This window comes from Arvicanthis niloticus, chromosome 6 (assembly GCF_011762505.2).
Source record: "Arvicanthis niloticus isolate mArvNil1 chromosome 6, mArvNil1.pat.X, whole genome shotgun sequence".
NCBI lineage: Eukaryota > Metazoa > Chordata > Mammalia > Rodentia > Muridae > Arvicanthis > Arvicanthis niloticus.
In genome coordinates, this window is record NC_047663.1 from 5,199,317 (window position 1) to 5,226,044 (window position 26,728).

The window sequence follows — 26,728 nt, forward strand, 5'->3', positions numbered from 1 at the left end:
ATACACAGGCATACACATATACACAGACAGACAGACACACATACCAGCACAGATACATGATACATATGTGCACAGAGAAATACATATACAAGACATGTGCACACACAGTCGAGAGACAGAGAGAGAGAGAGAGAGAGAGAGAGAGAGAGGAAAGAAAACCAGATGAAACAGAACAGAAACAGAAAAATACAGCCACAACCAAGAGATGCCAAGAATTCCTGGCCACCACCCCAAGGTGCATCCCTCAGAGCCTTCCGGAACAGCCAGCTCTGCCCACACCTTCCTTTCAGGCTCTGTCCTCAGAATGCTCACAAGACGATCCTGATGTCTTAATCAGCTGCTTTGTATCCTGCTAATCTAGCAGTCCCCACACAAATCCTGCCTCCCCAATTTAATCTCACAGTGAAAGTCACACGCTGTCCACCCCAGCACTGGTCAGCAAAAATTGGTGGATCTTTCCCATGTCTCATCTAGAGCTGCTGGCCATTGGTACATGTGGGGCCCCACATGACTACCCCCTAATCCACTGGGCCTCAGCTCCTTTCCCTGAACTTCATAGCATCTTCAGAAGCCAGGGTCAGCGAGAACCTATGAGATTTTGCTTTCGGTTCTGTTGTTATTTTTATGAGATGACATCTCAGTCTGCAGCCAGCAATCCTCCTGCCTCAGCCTCCTAGGCTGGGGTTACAATACGCTTAGCTCAGAAGCTGTGTTTCAGCTAATTGGTTTCCTAAGGTTCCTGGCCAGCTGGTAAGGCAGTTGCAGACCAGCCCTTCCTGATGTGGAACTTTCTAGGCTCTGATCTTGGCTGAGACTCCAGGGGCAGGGCTGAAGGCCATCTCTGAGGTCAGCTTTCTCCCTGCCCAAAGCTCATGTAAAAGAAGGGACAGTGGCATTCAGTGTGGTGATGCTTTGCTTTGTAAGACCCCTGGGGATATGGCTATGTCCCCCAAGCCCTCAGGAAATCATGATAAGTCCCTGAACCTTGGTCCTACACAACGGCTCGACAAACTGAAGCTGCCCCGCCCCACCCACATTCTCTGTTGTTGTGAACGAACAGCAACAAAACATGGTTTTATGCCAAAGGTGGGGCGTACAGCTTCCCAGAGCCGGTTTCCTGCCAGGCCTAGGTACTGACCATGGAGGTGCTGACCCTTAGCTGGTGTGTGTGGGTTTGCGCATGTGCGCTGTGAGTATTCAGGCATGCGTGCCCTTCTATATGCAGCTTGGAAGAGTGGAGAGGCAGGTGGAGATTCTGTCAGACAGTCACCGAGACATTGAAAGTATAATGAGAGCTATATGCACATACATTCCTACATCTGTATCCACCTTCACATTCAACAGGCATGAGCGCACACGTACACACACGCGTGCTTGCCCACATATGTCCCTGACATTTTCTTCACTGTGTGCATCTTACAGCCATCATAAAACAGCTCTGCCTTTGGGAGACTGGACTCGAGTGGCTCCCTGGAATCGGGTAATTCCCATCAGGGCTTCTAAGTGTGGGAGGTGGTTCTGCAGGACACACCCAGCCTCCGGTCCCCACCTCATCCCACCCTGCTTCCTCTCCTTGGTTCCCTTCACCCACGCTGGCTGCTCTGACCCCAACCTTTGAACTTAGGAGTGAATCATTTCCTCTGTCAAAGGCATGTATGGCGCATGTGCACACACAGAAGCGTGCAAGGGGAAAGAAGAGGCAGACCTCCTTCCTGCTCTGGTGCTCTAGCATATGCAGGGGCTGAAGGTGTTGGAACAGCACCTGAGGTGACACACACAGGCTGGGTTCATTGTAGAAGAGTCCAACACATGTTTGGGTCTCTGTCAGAAAGCCCCCAGCCTGAGCCACCCCTGCTTCTGTCTGAGAAGTACAAGAACGTGGAGGAAGTGAGGTCAGTGCCTTTGGCATCTTCGTCTGTGGTGGCTTGAACAGAATGGCCCCCAAAGGGTGCACATGTTTAAATGTTCGGTCCCCCGATGGTGGAACCAGAAAGGATTAGGAATGTGGCCTTGTTGGAGGAGGTGTGTCGCTGCAGGTGGGTTTTGAGGTTTCAAAAGCTCACACTATGCTATTCCCGTTGGCTCCCCCTCTTTCTGCCTCCTGCTTAGTGGGTAAGATGTAAGGTCTCAGATACTGCTCCAGCACCATGATCCCTGCATGATGGTCATGGTCCAACCCTCTGAAAATGTAAGCCAGGCCCCAATAAACAATAAACTATGAGTTGCCTTGGTCAGAGTGTCTCCTAACAGCACCAGAAAAGTAACTGAGACAGAAAGGTCAATGCCTTCGGGATCCCCCTCCTTCCATGCCTAGGGAGCAGATCCCAGGGTGCTGGGCAACAGGAGAGGATGAGAAAAGGAAGGCTGAGCCTGCTCCACACAGCAGCTACACAACACCTCAGCTCTGAAGGCCAAGCCCCAGATCTGCAGCTGCTGGCATGCACGGCACGTCACCTCTCCTGGTCCAGCCGATGACTGTGACACCAGGGCCACTCGGACCAGGAACTAAACTGTTCTGGATCCTACTGATGAGGCAGGTTGAGCCTGTGAGTCTGACGCTGCTGCCTACAAGCTCATAGCAGGCAGGAGGTTGCTGCTGACCTGCGCAGAAGCAGAGCACGGTTTCCACAGCGTGTTGGAAGGGCCAGCTCCTGGTACCCTCCAGCCAAGGGTAGCTGAGGCGCTCTCAGAAGAAACCTTGGAATGCTGCATCAGTAGCCAAAGAGAGTCAGGGTAGCCTCAAGCAGGTGGGAACCCAAAGGGCCTCTCCTCTAGGGTCCAGGGCCTTCCTTTGAGGATGCTACAAGCCTGGGGCCGGGCTCTCTGCACCTCCAGTTCTCACAGCGGTTGCCTCTCAGCACCTGCAGCGTCAGCTTGCTTCTTTAACAGCTCCCTGTCTCTTTGGTCTGAGCCTCTTTAACCCTTTATAGAGATTCTTTATATACGCGTGCATATGCAGAACTGTGTGGTTTGAGCATAGGTAGTGATTAATATTCAAATAATAATAATAATTACAAAGAAAGGCTGTGATGCTGGGGAGATGGCTCAGCAGGCAAAATGCTTGCCAAGCAAACATGAGGCCTAGTGCACCCAGCGGCAGTCGCCCCTGTGAGGCAGAGACAAGGAGCCCCAGGCCAGCTTCAACAGTGAGAGCCTGTCTCAGTGCAGTCAAGGGAAGAGGACATCAACATCAGGCCTCCACATGTGTGCATGCATAAACTCCTGCACCCACATCTACAAACACATATGTGTGCATGCATATACTCCTGCACCCACATCTACAAACACACATGTGTGCATGCATAAACTCCTGCACCCACATCTACAAACACACATGTATATGCATATACTCCTGCACCCACATCTATAAACACACATGTGTGCATGCATATACTCCTGCACCCACATCTACAAACACACATGTGTGCATGCATATACTCCTGCACCCACATTATAAACACACATGTGTGCATGCATATACTCCTGCACCCACATTTACAAATACACATGTGTACATGCATATACTCCTGCACCCACATTATAAACACACATGTGTATGCATATACTCTTGCACCCATATCTACAAATACACGTGTGCATGCATATACTCCTGCACCCACATCTACAAACACACGTGTGTATGCATATACTCCTGCACCCACATTATAAACACACATGTGTATGCATATACTCCTGCACCCACATTATAAACACACATGTGTATGCATATACTCTTGCACCCATATCTACAAATACACGTGTGCATGCATATACTCCTGCACCCACATCTACAAACACACATGTGTATGCATATACTCCTGCACCCACATCTACAAACACACATGTGTATGCATATACTCCTGCACCCACATTATAAACACACATGTGTATGCATATACTCCTGCACCCACATTATAAACACACATGTGTATGCATATACTCTTGCACCCATATCTACAAATACACGTGTGCATGCATATACTCCTGCACCCACATCTACAAACACACATGTGTATGCATATACTCCTGCACCCACATCTACAAATATACATGTGTGCACACACATACTCCTGCATCCACATCTGCAAACACATGTGTGCGCATGCACATGCAGAACAAAAACAAGACAGGATGGCTTGCAGGCAGCTGTCAAGGGAATTGGGACTACTTGCAAAACTAAAGCAAACAAATGCAATGTAGCTGTGACATTCTTACACTAGGGACAGGCACATATGTGTCGCCATCTCCGGCATGACATGCTCATGACACAGTGCATTGCTAATTCTAAAGGTAATCTGTATTAGAACCCACCAAACAGCCACCGAGTAACAACACTAAGAGGTGTGCTTAAGAAACAAGTAGGAGGGCTGGAGAGATGGCTCAGCGGTTAAGAGCACTGACTGCTCTTCCAGAGGTCCTGAGTTCAATTCCCAGCAACCACATGGTGGCTCACAACCATCTGTAATGGGATCCGATGCCCTCTTCTGGCGTGTCTGAAGACAGTGACAGTGTACTCATATAAATAAATAAAGTTTAAAGTAGGAATATGTATTTGTATAGAGTTTGATGATCAGAACCCAGGTAAAACATATGGTGTTATGTGTCTGTCACCCTAGCCTGGCAACAAGCACCTTTACTTGCTGAGCCATCTTATCTTCCCCTTCCCATATTTTTAATGTATGGGGAAGACATCACCTGTCCTCCTCAGTCACTCTCCACTGAGTCTGGAGTTCACTTGATGAAACTGGTCAGAAAGCCCAGGGATCCTCTGGCCTCTGACTCCTGAGTGCTGAGACTAAAGTCTGTGTCACCTCATCTGGTTATAAATTAATTAATTAGGTTTTCAAGACAGGATGTCTTAGGGTCTTATTGCTGTGAAGAGACATCATGACCAAGGCTGCTCTTAGAAAAGAAAACATTTAATTAGGGCTGGTCTACAGTTTCAGAAGTTTAGTTCATTATCATCATGGCGGGAAGCATGACAGTGTGCAGACAGACATGGTGCTGGAGGAGCAGAGAGTACTGCAGGCAGCGACGAGAAACTGTGTTCCACACTCAGCAGAGCTTACGTGTAAGAGACCTCAGAGCCCACCCCACAGTGACACACTTCCTCCATCAAGGCCACACCCACTCTAACAAGGCCACACCTCCTAATCGTGCCAGTCTCCATGGCTAAGTATTCAAACACATGAGTCTGTGGGGGCCACACCTATATAAACCACCATACAGGGTTTCTCTGGCTGTCCTAGAACTCTGTAGACCAGGTTAGCCTCAAACTCAGAGATCCTTGCCTCTGCCTCCTGGGCGCTAGGATCAAAGGCGTGCGCTGTGATGACCCAGCACAGTTAAGTATCACAGACAGAAGGCTACTCTGGTTTCTTCTGACCTTTAATGTTGTCTTTGGTTCCTGAGACAAGTCAGCTTCAAACTCTCAGTTTTCCTACCTCAGCTCCTGAGAGGGATTCCATATGCCTGGCTTGATAAATTTTATCTTGAAAAGTAGCCCAGGCTGGCCCAGGACTCAGAGACCCACCTGTCTCTGACTCTGAGTGCTGGGAGTAAGGGTGTCTACCACTATTCCGTTTTACCCACAGCACCCGTAGGATAGCACCTCATCGCGAACCCTGACCACCTCTGCTCAGACGTTCCCTCCTCCAGCTCGGCAATCTAGTTGAGATTTGTCACTCCATATCGTCTTAGAGAAACAAAGAATGACCTTATTTTTTCTCTTTTTCCATTTCCTTGATTTCTGCCTTTATCATCATTACTTCCTTCCTCCTACTGACTTGGTGGCTTAGTCAGGGCCAGGACAGGAAACAGCTACGATATCAGCGATCTTAACTGCAACTTATATAAGGTGTGTGTGTGTGAGTGTGTGTGTGTATGAGGTGTGTGCTTATGGGTGTGTTGTTCATTTGTTTTAATTTTTGAGACATAAATTTTTACTTTATATTTATTCATTTTTGTTTCATATGTGAGCATTTTGCCTCCGTGAATATCTGTACAGCATGTACATGCATGCTTGGTGCCTGAGAGGTCAGAAGAGGCATCAGGTCCCCTGGAACTGGATTTACCAATAATTGTGAACCACCACATGGGTGCTGGGAACTGAGTCCACCTGCAAGAACAACCAGTGCTCTTAACCACTGAGCCATCTCTCCACCTTGAGACATGGTCTTCTATGAAGTCCAGGAAGACCTTGAACTTCCTGTGTGTCCTACACTGGTCTCAAACTCTTGTTAATCTTTCTGCCTCAGACTCCTGAATGCTGGGGGGGTCACGAGTGTGAGCAACTACACCTGTTGTGCCAATTCTCACCGATCAGCAAAGGTTACTAAACACTAAACACTGAAAGGATTTATTGATCCCGGTGGATGACTAAAGCTGTCATTGTCACACATGTTGGTCTCCATGACACAGCACAAGGAACACAGGAAGGGGAACACAGGAAGAGGACTTGATTCATCCATGCTCAGAGAGTTGGGCTTGCCTCAGGTCCCATACTCCAGTCTCCTTCAAACTCCCACTGTGTCCCACTGTTCATTTCTAGTCTTCAAAGAAGCCTTCATGAGGGGCTGGAGAGACAGCCCAGCCTGGATGACTCCTGTAAAGCTGGGTTTGGCTGGCAGCTCATAACCACTTATAATGCTAGCCTCAAGAGAATCTATCCTCTGAACATCTGCAGTCCCACACACAGACATAGACAGACAGACACACAAACACACACAGACACATACAAACACAGTCACACAGACACAAGTACACAGACATACATACCAGCAGACACATACACACATACATACATACATACATACACACACACACATAGACACCTTCACACAGACACACATAAACACACATACACACAAGCACACAGATACATACTAGCAAACAGACACACATACAACACACACACGCAGACACACATAAACACACATACACACAAGTACACAGACACACACTAGCAAACAGACACACATATAGATGTACACACACAAATACACAGACACACATGTTCACACACACTAACAAACACACACATATATATATACACAGACACACATAAATGCAGTCACACACTAAGAGACACATAAGCACACAGACACACACATACTAGTAAACAGACACATACGTCCACACACAGACACACATATACACACAAAGACATATACAGACATAGACACACAGACACATATACAGATACACACACACAGACACGCATAGACACAAACACATGAAAGTAAATCTAACCCAGTCCTCCTGATAAACTGACAAGCACAAGAGAAAGGCCCCTGCATTGTATGAGCTCTTTCAGCAAATGACTGACCCCCAAGAAGGCTCCCCAGCCCACAGCTAGCTAGTCAGAATTTCCAGAAGACCAGACTTTCTGAGTGGTACCCAAAAGCCTTAAGGGACTGAGCCCCTACCCTTGAGACCCACATTGCTTGGGGACAGCAGAGCTGGTCTGTGTTACAGGACAGCGAAGTCCTCTAGAATGAGGGGGTTGGCTTGGTGCTTGGCAAAGCCATGCTCCCCACACTTGTGTTAGGAGCACCCCTGTGTTATGACAGGGTCCCAAGAGAAACAGTCTATTTGTTCTACAAATGTATATATATAGCACTTCAGTCTATAGTTGTGCCAAAACCTACAGTCCTCAGGAAGAGATCTGACAACACTTGCAAGAAACACTCAGTGAGAACCAGAGGCAGTGGATTCTGTGGGGAAACCAGCAGAGGGATGGGAGACTTTTGCATTTTCAAACTTATTTTGTGTGTGTGTAGAGGGTGTGGAAGTCAGAGGACCATTCTGGGGAGTCAGTTCCCTCCTTCTGTTGGGTGGGCCCTGGATAGTTGACACAGGCCATCAGGTTGGTGACAAGCAGCTTTTACCCTTGAGCTATCCTGCACCCCCAAACTCTCTCTCTTTTCCCTGTTAAAAAAAAATATTTTGGAGCCAAGGACTCACTCCTTCTATAGCTGTGGATGGCCTAGAACTCAAAGATCTGCTTAGCTTTTACTCTCAAGTGCTAAGATCACAGCACTTGGATGTGTGTGCATGTGTGTGCATATGTGTGCACGCGTACCTGTCTGTTTGTATAAGAACTGCTTACAGTGCTGTAGAGGCCAGGAGAGGAAGCCAGATCTCCTAGAACTTGAGTTATAAGCAACTGTGAGCCACCATGTGGGAGCCAGAAACGGAAGAGCAGCCAGTGTTCTTCCCTACTGAGCCATCTCTCCAGCCCTCTCATCACTGAAGACGGCATCTTGTGTGCCAGGCCGCCCCCAAGCTCACTGCTTGCTGGTGACCTTAAGCAGCTCTCCTGCCCCTGCCCCTTGAGTACTGGGGTGACAGGCATTGGCCACAGCCATGAGTGGTTTCTGTGGTGCTGACTCCTACGTCCCCAGCCCTCAAACGATTTTCAAGAGACATTCCCAAATCACACAACAAGAAAGGAGATGTCAGCAGCCAAAGCTGAGCGGCTGCAAAGACACAGAGAGTAGCAGTGGTGGAGGTGGCGGCAGCAGCAGCAGCAGCAGCAGCAGCAGCATGAACCTTGACCCTGCCCTACCCCAGGCCCCAAGCTGAAGCATAAAAACCGAAACTATCAACGTACTAGAAGAAAACTGGCTGTACCTTTGCAACTTGGCGAGAGGGAACTCTTATAAAACACAGAAAGTGAAAATCACAAAGGGGAGGGGAAAAAGGAGAGAAAGAAATTGCAAAATGAAACCTCACCAAAAAGCGATGGGGACACACTTACTTTTATTAAAAAAAAAAAAAAAAAAAAAAAAAAACATGATTAACTAAAGGAAAGGCCAAGCCACAGACTGAAATAAACTCTCTGCAAAGCATACATCTGACAAAAGACCAATATCCAGAAGTAACGAGGAAGAGTTGAGCCGTCCAATTTGAAAATGAGCAACAGATTTGAGAAAGATATTTTACAAAGGAAAAATACATGAATAGCTTGGAAGGTCATGAAAATGTGCTGGGCCACATTAGTCATCAGACAGAGGCAAAATTAAAGCCAGAGTGAAACAGCACACACACCCCCACCACCAGAATGACTAAAATTTAAGACTGACAGCGGCAGATGCCGACACGAACGCACAGTGACCAGAACCACTGCCTTCGCTGCTGGGACTAAAGCCGGATGGTGGCTGTGGGTGAAGACCTAGAAGTTTCTCCCGGAACTAAACAGACACCGATTCCAAGGGCCAATCAATCAGTCTAGGTGTTTCCATGAGACAGATGGATGCAGCTCCCGTGAAAGACCAGGATAAGATGTTCATCACCGAGCCCCAACTAGAGGAAACAGGAAAATGTCAAAGCCACAGAAGGGTCAGGCAGGGAGCAGGACACAGTTGTAACATGGAACACGCCGTGGGAACCCACAGCAGAGAGTGACTCTGGCAACATTCGAACTGGATAAGGGAATCCACGGTGGGGAAGTTCCCTGGAGGAGACAAAGGCAGCAGCTGCATAGGAAGGGACAGGGGGACTCTCGGACGATGCCAATGTTCCATGTTGTGGCTGCAGTTGGAACACACAGTGCATTTACCTGAAAAAATTCCCAGGACAGCATGCCCAGCATCCGGGAGACACGGAAATGTGGAAATAGAGCCACTGTGGCTAATGATACATGAGCAGAGAGGGGTAAAGACCATGAGTACTGGCATCTTCAGCTTATTAAAGCTGTGTCTCAGTCACTGGGCATGGCGGCACTTGTCTGTGACCTCACCCTTGGGGAGATGGAGATAGAAGGATGAGAAGTTCAAGGCCAACCTTGGCTATATGAGTTTGAGGGTCGCCTCAGCAATATCAGACTCAGTCTCAAAGACAAATTAATTAATTAGTCGATCAAATATGTCTGAAGGGAGCCTGATTACTGGTGGACAGATGTGGACCTAAAAGGAAACTCACGGAGGGCCCAGCAGGTGGGTGTGTCGGACGGTTTCACTCCTTCTCCTTGTTTGAAATGTTTCTCAGAAAGTTAGAAAAAGGGGCTGGAGGATGGCTCAGTGGTTAAGAGCACTGACTGCTCTTCTAGAGGTCCTGAGTTCAATTCCCAGCAACCACATGGTGGCTCACAACCATCTGTGATAGAATCCGATGCCCTCTTCTGGTGTGTCTGAAGACAGCTACAGTGTACTCACATACATTAAATAATTCTTTAAAAAAAAAAAAAAAAAAAAGTTAGAAAAATGGGGCCTGAGGGGATGGCTCAGCTGGTATAGAAGGTCTATTGCCTACTGGCTGGGTACCTGAGTTCAATGCCAGCGCCATGTAAAAGCTAGATATGGCTGTACATGCATGTGTATAACACACACACACACACACACACACACACACACACACACACACAAAGTAAAAAAAGCACAAAAAGCACAAAAAGGAAAGTAATTTTTGGAAACCAAGGTGATAAACGATACAGGAAGACAACATTGACCTCCACATGCACTCACACTTTTGCATACCGACCACAGACATACACACAAAGTGGGCTGGAAAAACTTGAGAGATTGAAACACATCAAACAAAAAAAACTACAAAAAGAGGCAGGAGGCACCTGCCTCCTTCCCCTGGGTGTTGTAGGCTGGAGTCGGAATTCGGTGGCTTCTTATTACTATTCCCTGAGGTTCCCTTTTTTGCTGCTTCCCTCCACTTCAGCCTAATCAAGTTGTACTGGCAGCCTCTGTAGCAGCATGCGAACCTGCAGATCCAAGGAAAGCACTGTCCAGGTATGCTGGGTTTTTAAGGACCTGCATTGCCCCCTGCTGGACAAAAGGATCCCTGCAGCTGCCCCTCTGTTCCCGCAAGAGGAGTTAGCTAGCCCTTGTTGGGTCACCAACACCCTGCAAATAGATGGTGTTGATACACAGGCTTTGCCTGTCTGCAGAACACACCCATCATGTCCACAGTGAATATCCAGGTCCTTGAGGATGCCCCCTGCCCACTGACACACATCACGGAAGCAGACCGAGGCTACCCTCTCCAGACAGGACACCAATGTCCCACCCCTTTCTCACTACCTTTTGCTGGAACACTAGGGAGAAAGAACCCTGAATCTGTAATGTATACTTTCTTTTTTAAAAAAATTGTTTATTATTTTTATTTTATGTGTGTGGGTATTTTGCTTGCTTGCATGCATGGTGTGTGTCTGCCTGGTATTCTCAGAGGCCAAGAGGAGTTACTAGAGTTAAAAATGGCTGTGAGCTGCCATGTGGGTGCTGAGGACCAAACCTGGGTCCCCTGCAAGAGCCTTAACTGCTCAAGCCCTGGGGTACTTTCTTCATTACAGCAATGCCTTGTGACATATACCATGCATAAGTCAACTCACTTGTGGCTGGGAGCCCTGAACTGGAGGATCCATTGCTGAGGACATCGGATGGCCTTATCCAAGTCCAGACTGAGGGCCACCTAGCATGAGCGCAGGGCAAACAGAACAGAGAGACAGAGATGGATGGGGCACGAAGTCGCAGGCCCTTTCTGCTTCCAGCCAGTCGAAGCAAGGTACCAGGACTCCAGAACTCAAGAGTTAGGAGACAGCCACCCAAAGCCACACCTCAGCAAGTCAGAGGCCAGTTCTTTCCCACCCATTTCCACAGTGCCCATCTCCACTCACACCCTGACTGGCTCCAACCTCAGAGCCTTTGTTTTTGATGTCCTCTCTGCCCATGGCTTTTGAACTGCTGTTTTATTCTGGCGGTTCAAGCCCCAAGTCAGTCCACCCCTAGGCAGTAAAAGATTCTAGTAACTCCCCATATACACACACCACCTCAGCCCAGGGAGTGGCTAGGTCAGCAAAGTACCTGTCTTGCAAACAGGAGGACCCGAGTTCAAAATCTCAGAAGCCAGGTAAAAAGCCAGGTGTGGTGACCTGTGCAATCTCAGCACAGGTGGATCCTCAGAGCTCGCTGGCCACCTGGCCTACATGACAAGTTCCAGGCTGTTAAGAAAGTGTCTCAAAACTTGGTGGGTGGTGCCTGAGGAATGATAACCAAGGCGAAATTTCCACTGGCTTCTACACGTGCACACACACATACAGACACAAGTCTCATGCTCAAACCCATGTGGTGAACAATGCTGAAGGAATCTCAAGTGGCCAGGTGTCATGCTATCCCCACTCTTTATGGTAAGCCACAAACCCAGGCGGGTTCTGTGAGGGAACCAACGATCCACAGAGCAGGAGAAAGTACTGACAGGATAGATCAAATAAGGATCTAATAACCAGCATATATAAAGAGCTTCCTCAACTCAATAACAAAGCAACTTGATTCAAAAATGGGCAGAGCCTGGTGTTGGGAGCCGACTTTAGTAGAAAGCGGCTAGATCAACTTTGCAGCCATCTGGAACCATATACCCTGATGAGAGACTTGTTTTTCAAAAGCCTACAACAGCTGAAGCACACTCTGATAAATATATTGTTTATCCCACATAGCTTGTTTTGCTGTTTAGTGACCCCAGCTGCATGGTGCACGTGGTAAAATGTTTTCACCTGTGTTCTGCTTGTGCTTATAAATACCCATGATTTCCTTGTAAGGGGGTGTAGTAGTAGGTGGTGGTCAGTAGGAGGTGTGAATATAGTCTGCGGGAGACAGTAAAGGAGACTTGACCACACATCCTGTCTTGTCTCCATTCTTTGAGTCTCTTGCCCCTCCATCCCCACTCTCTCTCTCTTGACCAGAGCACTTAGCCCCAAAGCATGGGGCAATATGGACAGCAACATAGTAGCCCCAAAGTGTGGGGCAGTGCGGTCCTCAACAGCCTGGTGTGACGGTACACACCTGTGATCCCAGCACTTGATAGGCGAAGGCAGGACCATCAGGGGTTCAAGGCCATTTCAACTGTAACTAGTCTTATAACTAGCCCAACACCAGCAGCACAGGGTGAATGGTGCCTCTACCACCCCACACCTTTACTCTGACACCCTCACACTCCACACCCCCATACCCCTACCACCTTCACCCCCACCCCCACTACCCCCACATAGTAGTTTCTGTGAGAAAAGTCTCTTGGGCAAGCTATATGGCTCAACCGGTAAAGGTGGTTGCCACCAAGCCTGATAACATGAGTTCTATCTCGGTATACAAGTGGTGGAAGCAGAGAATTGATTTCTTCAGGTTGGCCTCTGGCCTCCACACATGCCGTCGCAAGTGTACACAAACACAGATAAATGCTTAGATAGCACTTTTTTTTTTTTTTTTAAGAAAAAAAAAAGCAAAGGCTCTTTGTGGCTAGAATGTGGTATCTTCAGATGCGACCATCCCAGCTGCCCGGAGGCCTTTAATATTCTCATTTGTAGAAAGGCAGAGGGAAATCCGAGACAAGCCGGTCACGAGACAGCAGAGGCAGAAGCCAAGAAAGCTGAGGCTGCTGGAGCCACCGGGAGCTGGGAGAGGACTGGGCCAAAAGCTTCTCGGAGCTTCAGAAGGAGCTTGCCCTGCCCAGCACATTCTGCTTCTGATTTCTGACCTGCAGAGCTAAGCAAAGTCACACGAATCCATCAGTTACAGCTAGAGCCCGCCAGAGGCGCTGGGGCCAACCGGAGGTGGGAGATGACAGGATTGAATGGGGCAGGGAGAGGCTCGGGGAGAGCCTCCAAAGAGCCCCAGTTGCCTGCTCGGCCTGTGGCAGAGAAGAGCTGGGACCCTGGTGTCCCGCTACACAAACCAGACCCCAGCCAGGAGCACACATCCAGTGCCAGGGCCGTTGGACCCTTCCAGAGACCCATGTGTGGACTCCTTACTAGGCAGCGCCTCCCATGATCCCTGTCTGCGACTGCCCCACTGGTTCAGCCTTTCTTACCCTCCCTGCCCTGTCAGTCTCTCAGTCTCTCAGTCTCTCAGTCTCTCTCTCTCTCTCTCTCTCTCTCTCTCTCTCTCTCTCTCTCTCTCTCTCTCTCTCCTTGCTGAAACACAAACGCTTGGAACAAGATAAAACTGCTTAATTTCTAAGAGCCACAAAGCCGATCCAGAACAACGAAAAAAGAAACCACACCGACCCTTGGCTGAAAGAGCAGCATCCCGAGCCTCTGAGGCCTGTCCCTGCCCAGTGACTCATGCCAGCTGTGCTGAGCAGCCTGGGGTATTCGCCTGGGGAACTCTCTGAGAGCCCAAAAGGAGCCCGGCCAACCTCACAAGGCAGGATAGGGAAGGGAAAGGAAAGGAAAGGAAAAGACAAGGCAGAGCTAAGAATGCCCAGCTCAAGCCCTGAAACTCTTATCTGCAGCTGGAAGGTCCCATGGCTTCAACCAGGGCAAGACCACACCCTCTACCACACCTCCTGGACATCAGGGCTGGACAGGCTTCAGCCACCAGCCCTTGGGGCATCCAGCCAGCTAGGTTTCTATCTACTGGAGCACACATGCACCCTGGTCCACCACCTACCAAAATGCAAGCAGGGATGAAGGGAGCTGTCACAGCATCTGACATTGAGATAGAAAGGGAAGATGCATCACACCCAGCTGGAAGGGGGAGCCAGACAAATGCACAACAAAATCTCAGAAGCCCACCAAAGGGAGGGACTCAGATTCATTCTGCAGATAAGGAATCTGAGGCCAAGCCACAGAGCAATCTGTTCAAGGCCACCCTGCAGGGACAGGACCAGAGCTTGACTTCCCCAGGGACTAGGATTAGGGCTCCAACTGACCCCAATTAATAAACTGGGGTGAAGACCGGGCTGGAGGAAGGCGGGGATTTTCCTCTTCTGCCCTAGTCTGGCCATTTATGGCTGAGTTTTGGGGAAGAAACGATTGGTAAAAAATACATTGAAATGGAGGTTTCCTAAAGAGTCCTTCATGCCTGTGCCCAGACCCCAGCTACTCAGGAGGCTGAAGTAGGGGAATCATGAGTTTGAGATCAGCCAGGGACACATAACAAGACTACACCTCAAAATGAATTTAAAAAATGTAAGTGTTGGGGAAAACAGCAGCTGTAGAATACCTCCTGCATGATTGAGCCCCTGGATTCTATTTACAGCCCCCCAAAAGGAGGGGGAAGGGAGGGAGGGAGGGAGGGAAGGAGGGAGGAAAGGAAGGACTGAGCTTTGGCCCTGACCCATCCTAAGACAAGGTACCACCATGAGGATGTAGCTTGTTGGTAGAGTGTCTGCCCTGGTGCAGTACCCTGGTTCCATTCCCAGCATCACATAAACCTGTGGCAGGTTAGTAATACCAGCAACCTGACCATAGAGGCAGCAGGATCAGGAGTTCAATACCATCCAGGACTACACAGTGAAGCTGGGGCCCGGTAACCTGCCTCAAAACAAACAAAAGGAGAAGGTCCCACTCTGGCCCAGTGCAGCACTGCCCTTGGCTAAGGGCACTGGTGAGGGTCAGTGGGTGAAGGCTGGGATCCATGGCTCTCAAAGGCTGCTTTGTTCAGTGTATAAAAAGCTCTGGTCAGCCCATGAGGCTCCAAGCGCTCACCCTTGGGTCTCAAGGGAGCCACCTCCCTCTTAATTCGAGCCTCTCAAATACCCTGCTGTCACCTACATGGGCTGGGCCTTGTCATCCACAGAATGAAGGCTGGGCTGGACATATGTGTGGCTCAGTGGTTAAGGAGGCCCTGAACCCACAACCCAGCACAGCCACACAGACAAGTGCAGGCCCCTGTCCGCTAGCCACTAAAACAACTGTCATCTTACAGCTGGTGAAGAGGAGGTGGCAGGGCTAGGCTTCCTGTGAGGGGTACAGCACCACCTGTCCAGGCTTTGGAAGCAGCTGCTGGTGTCCTCTGCCATGTTGCCTCTACAAACTGGGCACAGAAAACTTCACCTCTCTACTTATCACCTCAAGCTGGTCTCGACAGTAGCGGAACACTGAATGTTTCCCTCCCAATCTCCTGTTGTGCCTGGCAGGGTCACAGGACACACTGCTGTCAGCAAGGCAGCAGGTGGCCACCTCTCAGTGAAGGCCTGGACAGCTTTGATGTCACATCAGAAATCGAAATAATCACAAGGTTGGTGGTGACAGGTCTCAGACAAGACCTGAGATATGTCTTCTTCCTTCCCTTTGGCTTCTCAGAGACCCCTGCTTCTGTGCATCCACTCAGAGGCAACCAATAGCCCAGGGCCAATGACACTTTTGGGTGGGGTTCAGTCTCATCATGAGCACAGGACAACACAAATCCAGAGTATGGGCTACATCCCTAAAATCTGCCCCCACTCTCTCCTGCAGCCCCAGACTCAGATGGTACCCAAGGCAGAAGAGGCAGTAATGACCTCAGACATTGATGGTCCCAGCAGGAACTGGGAAGCTTAACCTGGGAACGACTAGAGTGGCTAAAGAAACAGAGACTCCTTTCTCATTCCTGAACTGTTTACACCCCTGCTGGGTCTCTATTGGGTCTAAGGGGGCAGCAGGAGTGTGTGGTTGCATGTGCACTCATGTGCACTCACACGCATGCACCCTGGCCCAAGAACACACACACTTGAGGGTGCACACGTGTGCATATACCTCCTCCAAGTTCTGGGAGCACCACCTCTATAATCAGTAGCCCGGGAGGCCCAGCAAGGCTATTTCAGGAGGAGACCAAGGCCGGATGATGGACAAACAAGCTTGCCTTGGCCCTGGTGCAGAATCCATCCCCACCATCCACCCTTGTTGAGTCTCTGAAACCACAACGTTCACAGACGTAAAAGTGGCACACCGGAAAATGAAAGAGAAACAGCTCGGGAGAAGGGGCCCAGTTTAAATAAAAGCCAGACCCGACTGGGCTTGAGTGGGAAGCGACATTCCAGCTCACCAACGTGGAATAGTCAGCAGAAAAAAAAAAGAAGAAAAAAGAAAGAAAAGAAATATTTCTGTAAAAGTTGCTAAACGTGACCTTGGGTGCTCACTTCCCAAAGTCGCGGCACAGCCACACCATTTGGAGCAGGGTTGGGGTCAGGGATGGGGGACCCGGGACGTGGAGGATTGTGGCCTACCTGTGATGCGATCTCTCTCCATTCCTACGGATGTATTTACAGCAGGCAGCTGGGATGCCGGTGTCCCCTGCGCAGAGGGGTCCTCCTCCCCTTTCTCACCCCGTCGCCCTCCCTCTCTCTGCCTCCTCCTCCTCCTCCTCTTCCTCTAAAAACACTCTTTGTCTGGTCTAATTTCTTCAATCTGTTGCAATCACGAACAGATCCAAATTACCACATTTCCATGTGTTGGTCATATGTCTCTGTTCCGAACTGAAGTAGCATTGTCTTAGACTCACAGAGGGGGAGTGGGGAGCACAAGGAGAGAAATTTAAAAAAAACGGGGGGGGGGACCTCGATGGGATCCCGGGACGTCCCTGGGTCCTCTCCCTGAGCGCGGGACCGGCTGCCTGGCCCTCAGTGCGGTAGCCTCAGCCGTCCAGCGTGCAGCTTCCGGCACTGCCTCCTCTCCCCGCCCCCTCCAGCCCCCGCCGCTGGAGTCTGGCTGTTCCCTTTTAATATCCACTTGGAGATGCCTAACTAGGCTCTTGGAAACCAACTCGCAGAGTCAAATTCCTGGCCACTTCCAAAGTCTTTCATTTTCCTCCCGTCCAGCGATGCTGTGATTTTCTTGGGGTTTAAAACATTTAAAAAGCTTCTAGTTCCTGCGCGCCTGCCTCACCTTACTCTACCGGTCCAGATCTCAACCGAACCGCACCCAACTTATCTGCCCAGGTACTGGTCACCTCCCAGACAGGAGGACCGAGAGAAGGCTCCAAATACCTGCCCGAGGTATTTGAACCCTGAGAAGTTCCCCCTGTCTTGTCAGCCTGCGGATCAGAAGGACAGGCTGTCCCCACCCCAGGCTCCCAAGAGGCTGAGCTGGCTGGAGGCTTCCTGGAAGATTCCCACCCCACACACATGAGTCAGTAAGTCTCAGCGGTCCCCAGGGAGGGAACACGTCCTCCAGTTGTGATTTCCCCAGACTCAGCGGCTCTCTGAGAACATGGCTGGCCTGGGGCCTCAGATCTATTTCCTGGTGGACACCTGGTCCAGGGGCTGGTCACCTGGCAGAGGGAAGGAGGACCCTCAGCACCTGCCTGCTCAGAGCCCTGGCTGCGTGGATAGGCTCCAGTAGCCGCAGTAGGAAGGTCAAGGGGAAGTGCCCCAGGGAGTGGAGCATCCTTGTACCAAAATGTCATTCAAACCTGGTGGGAAGCAGGGCGTTGCTGTGCAGTCTTTGCTTAAAGAAAACATGCGTATGTTTTTGTCAGGGTTAAGGGCTGTTTCTGTAAAAATGGCATCTCTTTGTTGTATTGGGTTTTTGTTGGTACTTTGAAACAGGGACTGGAACTCTAGGTGAACCAGGCTGGCCTTGAACTTCTGAACAGCTTTTATTCAGAGCATTGGGATTACAGCTTGTGTCACTTTGCCTGGCTCAGACTTAACAATCTCTCTAGAGAAAGAGATGGCAAGCCTGAGAAAGCAAGCATTCATGCCTGATCACCAGGTGCTAGCCCAAATGTCACAGCCTTCAGACAAACCATACACTGACCACTGTGCTTCTGTCCCCGTGGCATCTTGACACATATTTATTGTTCACTGGTCTCTTGGAGATCTGAGTTTGGAGAGCCTCCCTCACCATAAGGCCAGATCCTTCATAACCCATAGGTTAAAGCACCCCAAGCCTGATATGTCACTCCAGACCTATCTACTCTCTGCCTGGGGCGGGACCCCAAATGCCTATCCCTAGACAGCAAGGCATCTTCTTGTGGGAGTGTGTAGATCATTTCTAGCCTCCTGGGAGACATCAAGGGAAATGTCCCTGCCAGGGAGCGTGGAGTGGAACCTCAAAGGGCAGCCTGCACCGTGAGAGAGTGAGGAGCAGAGCCTTAGTGGAGGGAGACCCAGGCACCGACCGGAAGGACTGGCAAATCGTTCCCTAAGACTTCACATCCTAGAAGCCATGACTTCCCTTGCTGGGAACGGGACTTTACAAGAAGTGAGGGATTTTGAGATGAAGATGTTTTGAGCCACCACAGTAATCCAGAACAAGGTCCTGCACCAGACCTTCAGAAGATCAAGCCAGCCGGGCAGTGGTGGCGCAGGCCTTTAATCCCAGCATTTGGGAGGCAGAGGCAGGTGGATTTCTAAGTTCGAGGCCAGCCTGGTCTACAGAGTGAGTTCCAGGACAGCCAGTGCTACTCAGAGAAACCCTGTCTCGAAAAACCAGAAAAAAAAAAGAAAGAAAGAAAGATAGATCAAGCCAGCACTGGGTGGGTGGGTGGAGGGGTTCCCACCCCTAACTGAGGAGCTACAGACATTTGATTGTTTCTAGGAGTGGAAGATTCAGGGTTTTTTTTTTTTTTTTAAAGGTGTGGCTCCTTGTAGGCCAACCAGTGGATGGTTCTACACAGAGGTCTGTGAGGAGCAAAGATTAGAGTTGATGGGTTATTTAATATAAAAGAGAGGGGTAGAGGTGATGGCTCAGTGGTTAAGAGCACTAGCTGCTCTTCCAGAGGTCCTGAGTTCAGTTCCCAGCAACCACATGGTGGCTCACAACCATCTGTAATGGGAAACTATGCCCTCTTCTGCTGTGTCTGAAGACAGTGGCAGTGTACTCACATACATAAAATAAAAATAAATCTTAAAAGAGAGAGAGAGAGAGCACATGAAGTTGGGAGGGTAGGGAGGTGGGGGTGTCTGGGAGGAGTTAAGGGGAGGAACCGGTGGTGACTATTACCTAAATACTGAATGAAAATCTAAATGAAACTCTCAAAGAATTAACAAAAATTTGTATTTTTCCCAACATAATATTTTTATTAGTTATTTGGGAATGTCATATAATGCATCTCAATCATGCACCGTTCCTTCGCACACCTCCCCCCCAAACCCCACCAAATCCAATCTGTGTTGCCCACAAACTAACTAGAGTATGGTTAAATTCCCAGTGGCCAGCCCCTTTAAAAAAAAAAAAACACCCTGAAATGCCTTCACCCCCATCTCCTGCCTGAAACCATCAACTGTGAAGAGCTCCAGGTCAGCATCTGTATCGTGACTTTTAAGGACTCTCTTCAATAGCTTCCTGTCTGGATTGTTTCCTTGGGGTGAGGGGGGTGAATTTTTAAAAGAGGGACTTTGACACACATAGGGAAGGAAGTGAGGATCACGGAGAGCTGAAGGCACTGCCTGAAGGCTGGAGTGATGTGGACACAAGCCAAGGGACACCTGGAGTCCCACACAGGTGGCAGAGGTGGGCAAGCGGCTCCCTGTAGGCCTGGCACATCCACAATGATACTAAGTGTACTTGTGGCCCCAGGACAGAGATACATTTGTATTACTTTATCCCACCAGTTTGTGGTAACTTCTTTTGGCAGTTGGGGAACACGAGGCAGGTGCACTGTGCAGACAGAAGTGAACACTGGGGTCATGTGACCATTTCCATCCAAAGCCGGCACAGCAATCAGCAGGAGGACAGGCGGTAGGCTGGGGCTTGCAGTTACTTTTTTTTTTCTTCTCTCCTCCTCTTTCCCCAACATTTTTGAAATAGGGTCTTAGCTCAGGCTAGCCTGCAGCAGAGGGTGACTGGACACCATGGGTTATTGGGTTTTGTTTGTTTTGTTTTCCAGATTTATTATTATTTTTTATTTTATGTATTTGAGTGTTTTGTCTGGACATATATATGTGTACTGTGTTTATCTAAGCAGGCCAGAAGAAAGTGTTGGATCCCCTGGATCTGGAGTTATGGATGGTTGTGAGTTGCCTGTGTGTGCTGGGAACTGAACCAGGGTCCTCTGAAGAGCAACCAGTGCTCTAACCACTGAGCCATTTCTCACTGCCCCCCCTCCCATCATCAGCCCAACTCTGAACTTCTGATCCTCCTGTTTCTACCTCCCAAGTGCTAAGATCACAAGTGTGCACCACCAGGCCTGGTTTTATTTACTCTCTTTCTTGACTTTGAGAAAAATACTCCTTGATGGTTTTTCTGCTTATAAATGCAATGTCTGTTCATTCTATTACATTTAGTGAATACAAAAAAAAAAATAGTAAGAAAGAAGAAATTGTTTCCTCCATATGAGACTGTCCAGGCCCAACTCCCAGGGCAGCATGCAAACCAGAAAGACTTGAGACACCACGCACATCAATCAATGGCCCACGATGAGTGGCCAAGGCCAGGAGCTGTTGTCTCCTGCAGACACCAGGATGCACAAGCCCTAGGCGTCCTGCTGTGGTCTCTGTGACCCTCAGCATTTGAGGACCTGGTTTGGCTCAAGGTCTGTTTCACTGCCATGCCTGAAAATCTAAGCACTCGGGCCTAAGTGGGGAAATAATCTGAAACCAAAAACCTGGCAGTAGAGACGGGTCAGATGGAACCTGCATTAGTCATAGGCAGAGGCTGTGAAGAGAAAGGGTGAGAGGCAGGGCAAGACCCAGCTACAAGAGCCAAGAAACCCACTGCCCACAGTGTGTGTAGGCTTGGGAAAGACAACTCAACAGTCACTCATGCTCCTCCCACTCCAGGGGAATGCAAGAGGCTGTGACACTTGTACTCAGGAAACATGGAAGCTCACGAGGGCTAGCTTGGTTTCAACAGCTTTTCCAACCTAGACGAGGTTTGCTCTTCTGGGGAGACAGAACCCCCAGGCCAAGGCTCTGAAGCATCTGACTATGCCAGCCTCAAACCCCAGTTCTCACCCCTAACCTGCAGTTAGAACCCCATTATCACTAGCCCTTCCCAGTCCTCAGGCCAGCATCCAGCCCTCACCCACTGATCTGGACGCCCATGATCTGGACGCTCAGGCCACAGTCTTTGTGATGTCACTCACATGTTCACAATCCCTCTAAGCTGCAGAGGGGACTCGCTGGGCACAAACCCACTTAAAGAAGCAGCTGGGGACCTATGCAAGTCAGGAACTGTTAATCTGGGAGGGCTCAGGCATTACCTCCTCTGTTAGGAAGCCTTCCAAGATTGCTCCCCCCACCATCCTGTCCCATTATATGACCTGGCTCTCCCAGATGTATCTGCCCCTGCTGCTTTTTTGGTGACCTTTTCTCCTGAGTGGACCTCCAGGGCCCCGGATTAAAGTGTCTACTTCTATGGAGCCAAAGGAAAAGGTACAGGTGACGTCACAGAGCAACCAGGAGCTGGGACCATGGACAACTGGAACTTTTCCAACTGCATCCCACAGGATGCACAGCTGAGATGCCACCGTGCCATCCTGGCTCTGCAGACCCCCTCCGGGGGGCATGTATCTGCACTCCAGCACTGGCTGGGGCAGGGGCGAAAAAACTACCAAGTGAGGCTAGGCAGCCTGAACTGACAGTGGCCAGGAGAGCCCAGGGGAAACAGGGAAGGAAGAATCCCCACTCTGTGACCCAGGAAAAGGGGTTTTGAAGAACCCACAGTGCGGGGCACCTGATAAATGCAACCAAGGTTATCTGGCCTCCACACATACAGGCAAACATGAACGTGCACACACACACACACACATACCCCACATACACATTCATACACACATGCACACCTACACGACACACACACACATTCATACACATGTACACACATTCATACACACATATACCCACAAACACACATGCACACATTTACATATGCACACACACATACCACACACACATACACATTCATATACACACATGCATACATACATACACATGCACACACATACACATTCACATACATACATATACACACATATACATACATACATGTACACAGTCACACACACACACACACCACACATACACATTCATAAGCACACACTCACACACACGCATACACATACATATACACAGGACACACACAAATCTCCTAAATCAAGTATGTTGACACACACCTATAATCTCATCCATCAGGAGTCAGAGGCAGGAGGATTACAGTAAGTTTGAAGCCAGTTTAGTCTGTATAGTCAGTCTTAGATCAGCCGGGGCTACATAGTGATGATCTATGCAGAAATGGTGATACCAATAAATAGGTAAAATACTTTCACTTCCAGCTGAGATCATTAAATCAAAGTCCCTGAATTGGAAACAAAGGCCGGCAGGCTGCCGCCTCAGAACCGGCCTGGCTGCCCCTGCTACTGTACCTGCCAACAGAGTGGGCAGCCGGAAGAGGCCCTGGCTGGGCTTCTGTAGCTCCTACAGCAAGTTGCTTCCAGCCTGAGGCCCGCAACATTCCTATCTAGAATCTTCTCTCGGCTTTTTATTGTACCTCAGGATCTGCCTTCCTAAACATGGGCCCGCTCCTCTGTTCAGGGGGGATGGGGGGGATTAGAGAGGGGGAGGTGGGTGGGAGGGTGAGGAAGTGGGAGGTGGGTGGGTGAGTGGGCACGTCTGTGGCACAGTTTACAGAGGACACCACGTGAACTTTATACACTGGTTCCTTTCCGGAGGGACAAGAGCCCAGATGGCTTATATTTCTCACTAAAGGTCCTCACGTTCAGCCATCGGCCACCTACCCCTCCCCAACCTCCACTCCCCACCCCCACCCCTGGTTGCAACCAAACCAGAGCAGGAACTAAAGGGGAGATGGTAGTTGAGGTGCAGTCCCGGAGTCTTCCACATCCCACACGGAGTCAGTACTATGCAGGAAGAAGGAGCTCAGGTTTGAAGGCAGCCTGTGCTACAAAAGCCAACCAAGTGAACATTTGAAAAACAGAAGTCCATCGGAGAGACGGCTCAGTGGTTAAGAGCACTGGCTGCTCTAGCTGAGGCCTTGGGCTTGCTTCCCAGCACCCACATGGTGGTTCACCACCATCCATCACTCCGGTTTCAAATGACCCATGCCCCCTCTGACCTCTGAGGGCACTGCATGCACATGGTGTAATGATATACATGCAGCAATCTCATACACAGAGAATAACTTGTTTAAACAGTCATGGGCTGGACAGATGGGTACTGCTGAGTTTGGGCCCCCACACCACCTCGGGAGACTCACAATCCTGTAACTCCAGCTCCAGGGGATCTGACACCCTCTTCTGGCCTCCACAGGTACCTTCCTTCACATACTGGCTCCACCCCACCTCCATACACATACACATAATTAAATATGTTTTTAAATAGTCTTAAATGCCTAGTGGGTAGTAACTGCCCAAACCCTGTTTCCTTCTGCTCCTCCCATAGCTTTCTGCCCCGGAGAACAAACATCTGCTTCTTGGTCAAAGCAAAAGAAGTCTGCTATTTCTGTTTGAAGCTGGTTCTTTGGCCAGTCCCGCCTGCTTCTACCAAATCCAGTCCTACAATGCCTGCTGTCTGCCTGCCGTGTGCCCCTTGCACAGGAGACAGAAATGGCAACCTGCTCACTAGACATGACAGGCAGGGCCAGCCTGTGCTACTCTAAATCCTAGCTGGAACCAGCAGGACAGGACAGGAAAGCTGTTTTTCAGAGATGAAGAGAGCAGTTTAGCCCAGGGAAAGGGAAGCAGGCTAGCCAGGAAGGCGAGGGGGCTGGGTGGGAGTGGGGGTGGGGGTAGGGGTGGGGGATGCTGGAGAGGGAAAGGATGAGGACTAGGCAGGGAGGTATCAAAGCTGTGCTGAGTTCTGAGGGTCAAGAGCAAAGGTAAAGCCAGGGGAAGTGTACACACATGTGTGCATGTGCACAAGTGGGGCTGGACCATAGCCTGGTCCCTGGTACAGAGGCAGGACTTGGTAAATGTCCCATGAACTCAGCTATGTGCAGGGAAGTACCTGCAAGAGGAAGAACAAGGACAGGCAGGCAGGCAGGCAGGCAGGCAGGCAGGCAACAGGACTGAGGAGACAGGGGAGGTCATGACATGACCCAAACCATGGTTGCCTCCTCTAGGGCCCCCCCCCTGAAAGTAGAGAGACGAGGATTGACCTGTGTGGAATGAAGAGGCAGGGGTCAAGGTCAAGGCTACTGCCTTGAGGACTTGGGTGGGTGGTCTCCTGGTTGGGAAGAGGAACCCCCCCACCCCAACCCCTCTGTTTACAGAAGGTCTCTATCACACTGGCCTGTGGGCAAGTCTGTAGGGCATTTTCTTGATTAATGATTGATGTGGAAGCTACCTACTGTGTGCAGCTGGTCTTGGGCAGTGTAAGAAAGCAGGCTGTGTGAGCTGAAAAGCACCATTCCCCATGGGCTCTGCTTCAGCTCCTGCCCTGCCTCTGCTAGACTGTGATTGGTGAGGTAACCCTTTCCTCCCCAAGCTGCTTTTGGTGTTTATCACAGGATAGAAACCTATCTAAGATGGGTGATAAGGCCAGGCATTGAAGAAAAGCCGGAGGGAGGAACCAGTGGGTTTCAGCAGAAGGGATGAGTCAGAGATGCTCGCAGGAGTCCAGAGGCAAGGCCCACTGTAACCTCGTCCTCTGCCAGACCCCTCCGTGTGGCACACTTGTTAACATGGCCTGGCACAGGGTCTCTGGCTGTCAACACTCACTCCCACAGTAGCTCCTCCCACCAAGACAGAAGGACACACAGCCCTGAGGCAACAACAGGACTGACACAGGACAAGTCCCACGTATCTGAAACCTACAAGGGACAGTAGCAGCTAGACAATTAGTTACACACGAGAGTCACAGTGTTAAGCCAAGGGTTCACGGAAGCAAGAAGGCTTCCTTAAAGGGGTGTGTGTAAGAGGGGTGTAAGGGATCAAAGGGAGTCTGGGGCACCAGCCAAGGCAGGCAGAAGACAGTAGTTGGGGGAAGTGCTTTTCCTGTCGTACATCAGTCTCCCTGTTTGGTATCACATCCTTTCCACAAGAGGCACATCTTCCAGGACAGGCAGAGGGAGGTGTCTGCATACCTCTCTATCAGAGACCCACAAATGGCTTCTCTCGCCAAACATCCAAAATCAAAGTGTTGGCAAACCACACTTTCTGGACAGCACCAAGGGAGGGCTGTCCTGGCTTCTTCTCAGCCTATCCTTGCCTTATGGCTGTACGGCTCTAGGCTCTGCCCTGGCTTCACCTTCACGTGGCTTCTCCTCTAGTTCCAAGGATGTCAGTCTTTGGACTTGGTAGCTCCAGATAACCTCACCTCTAGGTCATTAGTATCTTAGAGGTGAGTCAGTAGTGGGGTTAGGGACAGAGCCACAGACTTCAGAGGCAAAGCGGGCCCCAGGCACACACCGGATGTCGAAAGACATAGAAAGCTCCAGGGATTCTGGGCTGGAGGTAGAGAGGCCCAGATTCAGCCCAGGAAATGCTGTGTGAATTGTGGGAACCAGGGCAAAGGTCACCCAAGGCCGCAGTCTGCCTAGACAGGCTGCTTGGGGCATAGGAAGGGGGTAAGTGTGGGAGAACAGACTGGAAAACCACTAGGAAGGGTACGTTGGCGATGCCCAGAAGGACAGAGGTGGCATCTGTCCATCCCACCCTCCACCTAAGGATACACTCAGAAGAGCCATCCCAGCAGGGTCAGAAGCAGAGAAGGCCCACAGGTAACAGATTTCTGGTTCCCAGGAGGAATGGGTGAGCCAAAGCCATAAGGATTTCATGGTCCGACCTAAACCCCAAACGCTATGAGATAAGCAAGCAGACAATTGTGTGGTGCTCACAGTACGATGGTAGGGTGGGGATATAGATTGTTCAGAAGCAAAACCACAGATATCCCAAACTCAGGCTAGATTTCAGGTACTTGGTCATCCTGGCTCCCTGGAGGCTCGGCTCGTCTGCAGCCTCTCTGCTAGAGGTGGCTGGTCGGCAACTCTGTCCCATTACCTTATTCCTTGTGTTATATAATCTATCAATTGTGTCGTTTTGTTTTGTTGGGGTGGGGTGTCCCATCACCCTCGGGGACTGTCCTTGAATTCACTATGCAGATAAGAATGACCTTGGACTCTGAA

At 49.9% G+C, this 26,728-nt stretch overlaps 1 protein-coding gene across 2 annotated transcripts in view; it reads right to left on the minus strand.

Moving 5' to 3' along the window:
• The window catches only part of Septin9 (septin 9), a 167,755-nt gene that overhangs the window by 116,130 nt on the left and 24,897 nt on the right, over positions 1–26,728 (minus strand). Inside the window, exon 1 of one of the 2 annotated variants that reach the window (XM_034505461.2) lies at positions 16,930–17,222. The exons of the other annotated variant lie outside the window; for it this stretch is intronic. Coding sequence (XP_034361352.1) covers positions 16,930–16,951 — 22 coding nt within the window. The 5' untranslated portion in view covers positions 16,952–17,222. Of the gene's footprint in view, positions 1–16,929; positions 17,223–26,728 lie in introns of those variants that run through there. 2 annotated transcript variants of the gene reach the window in all.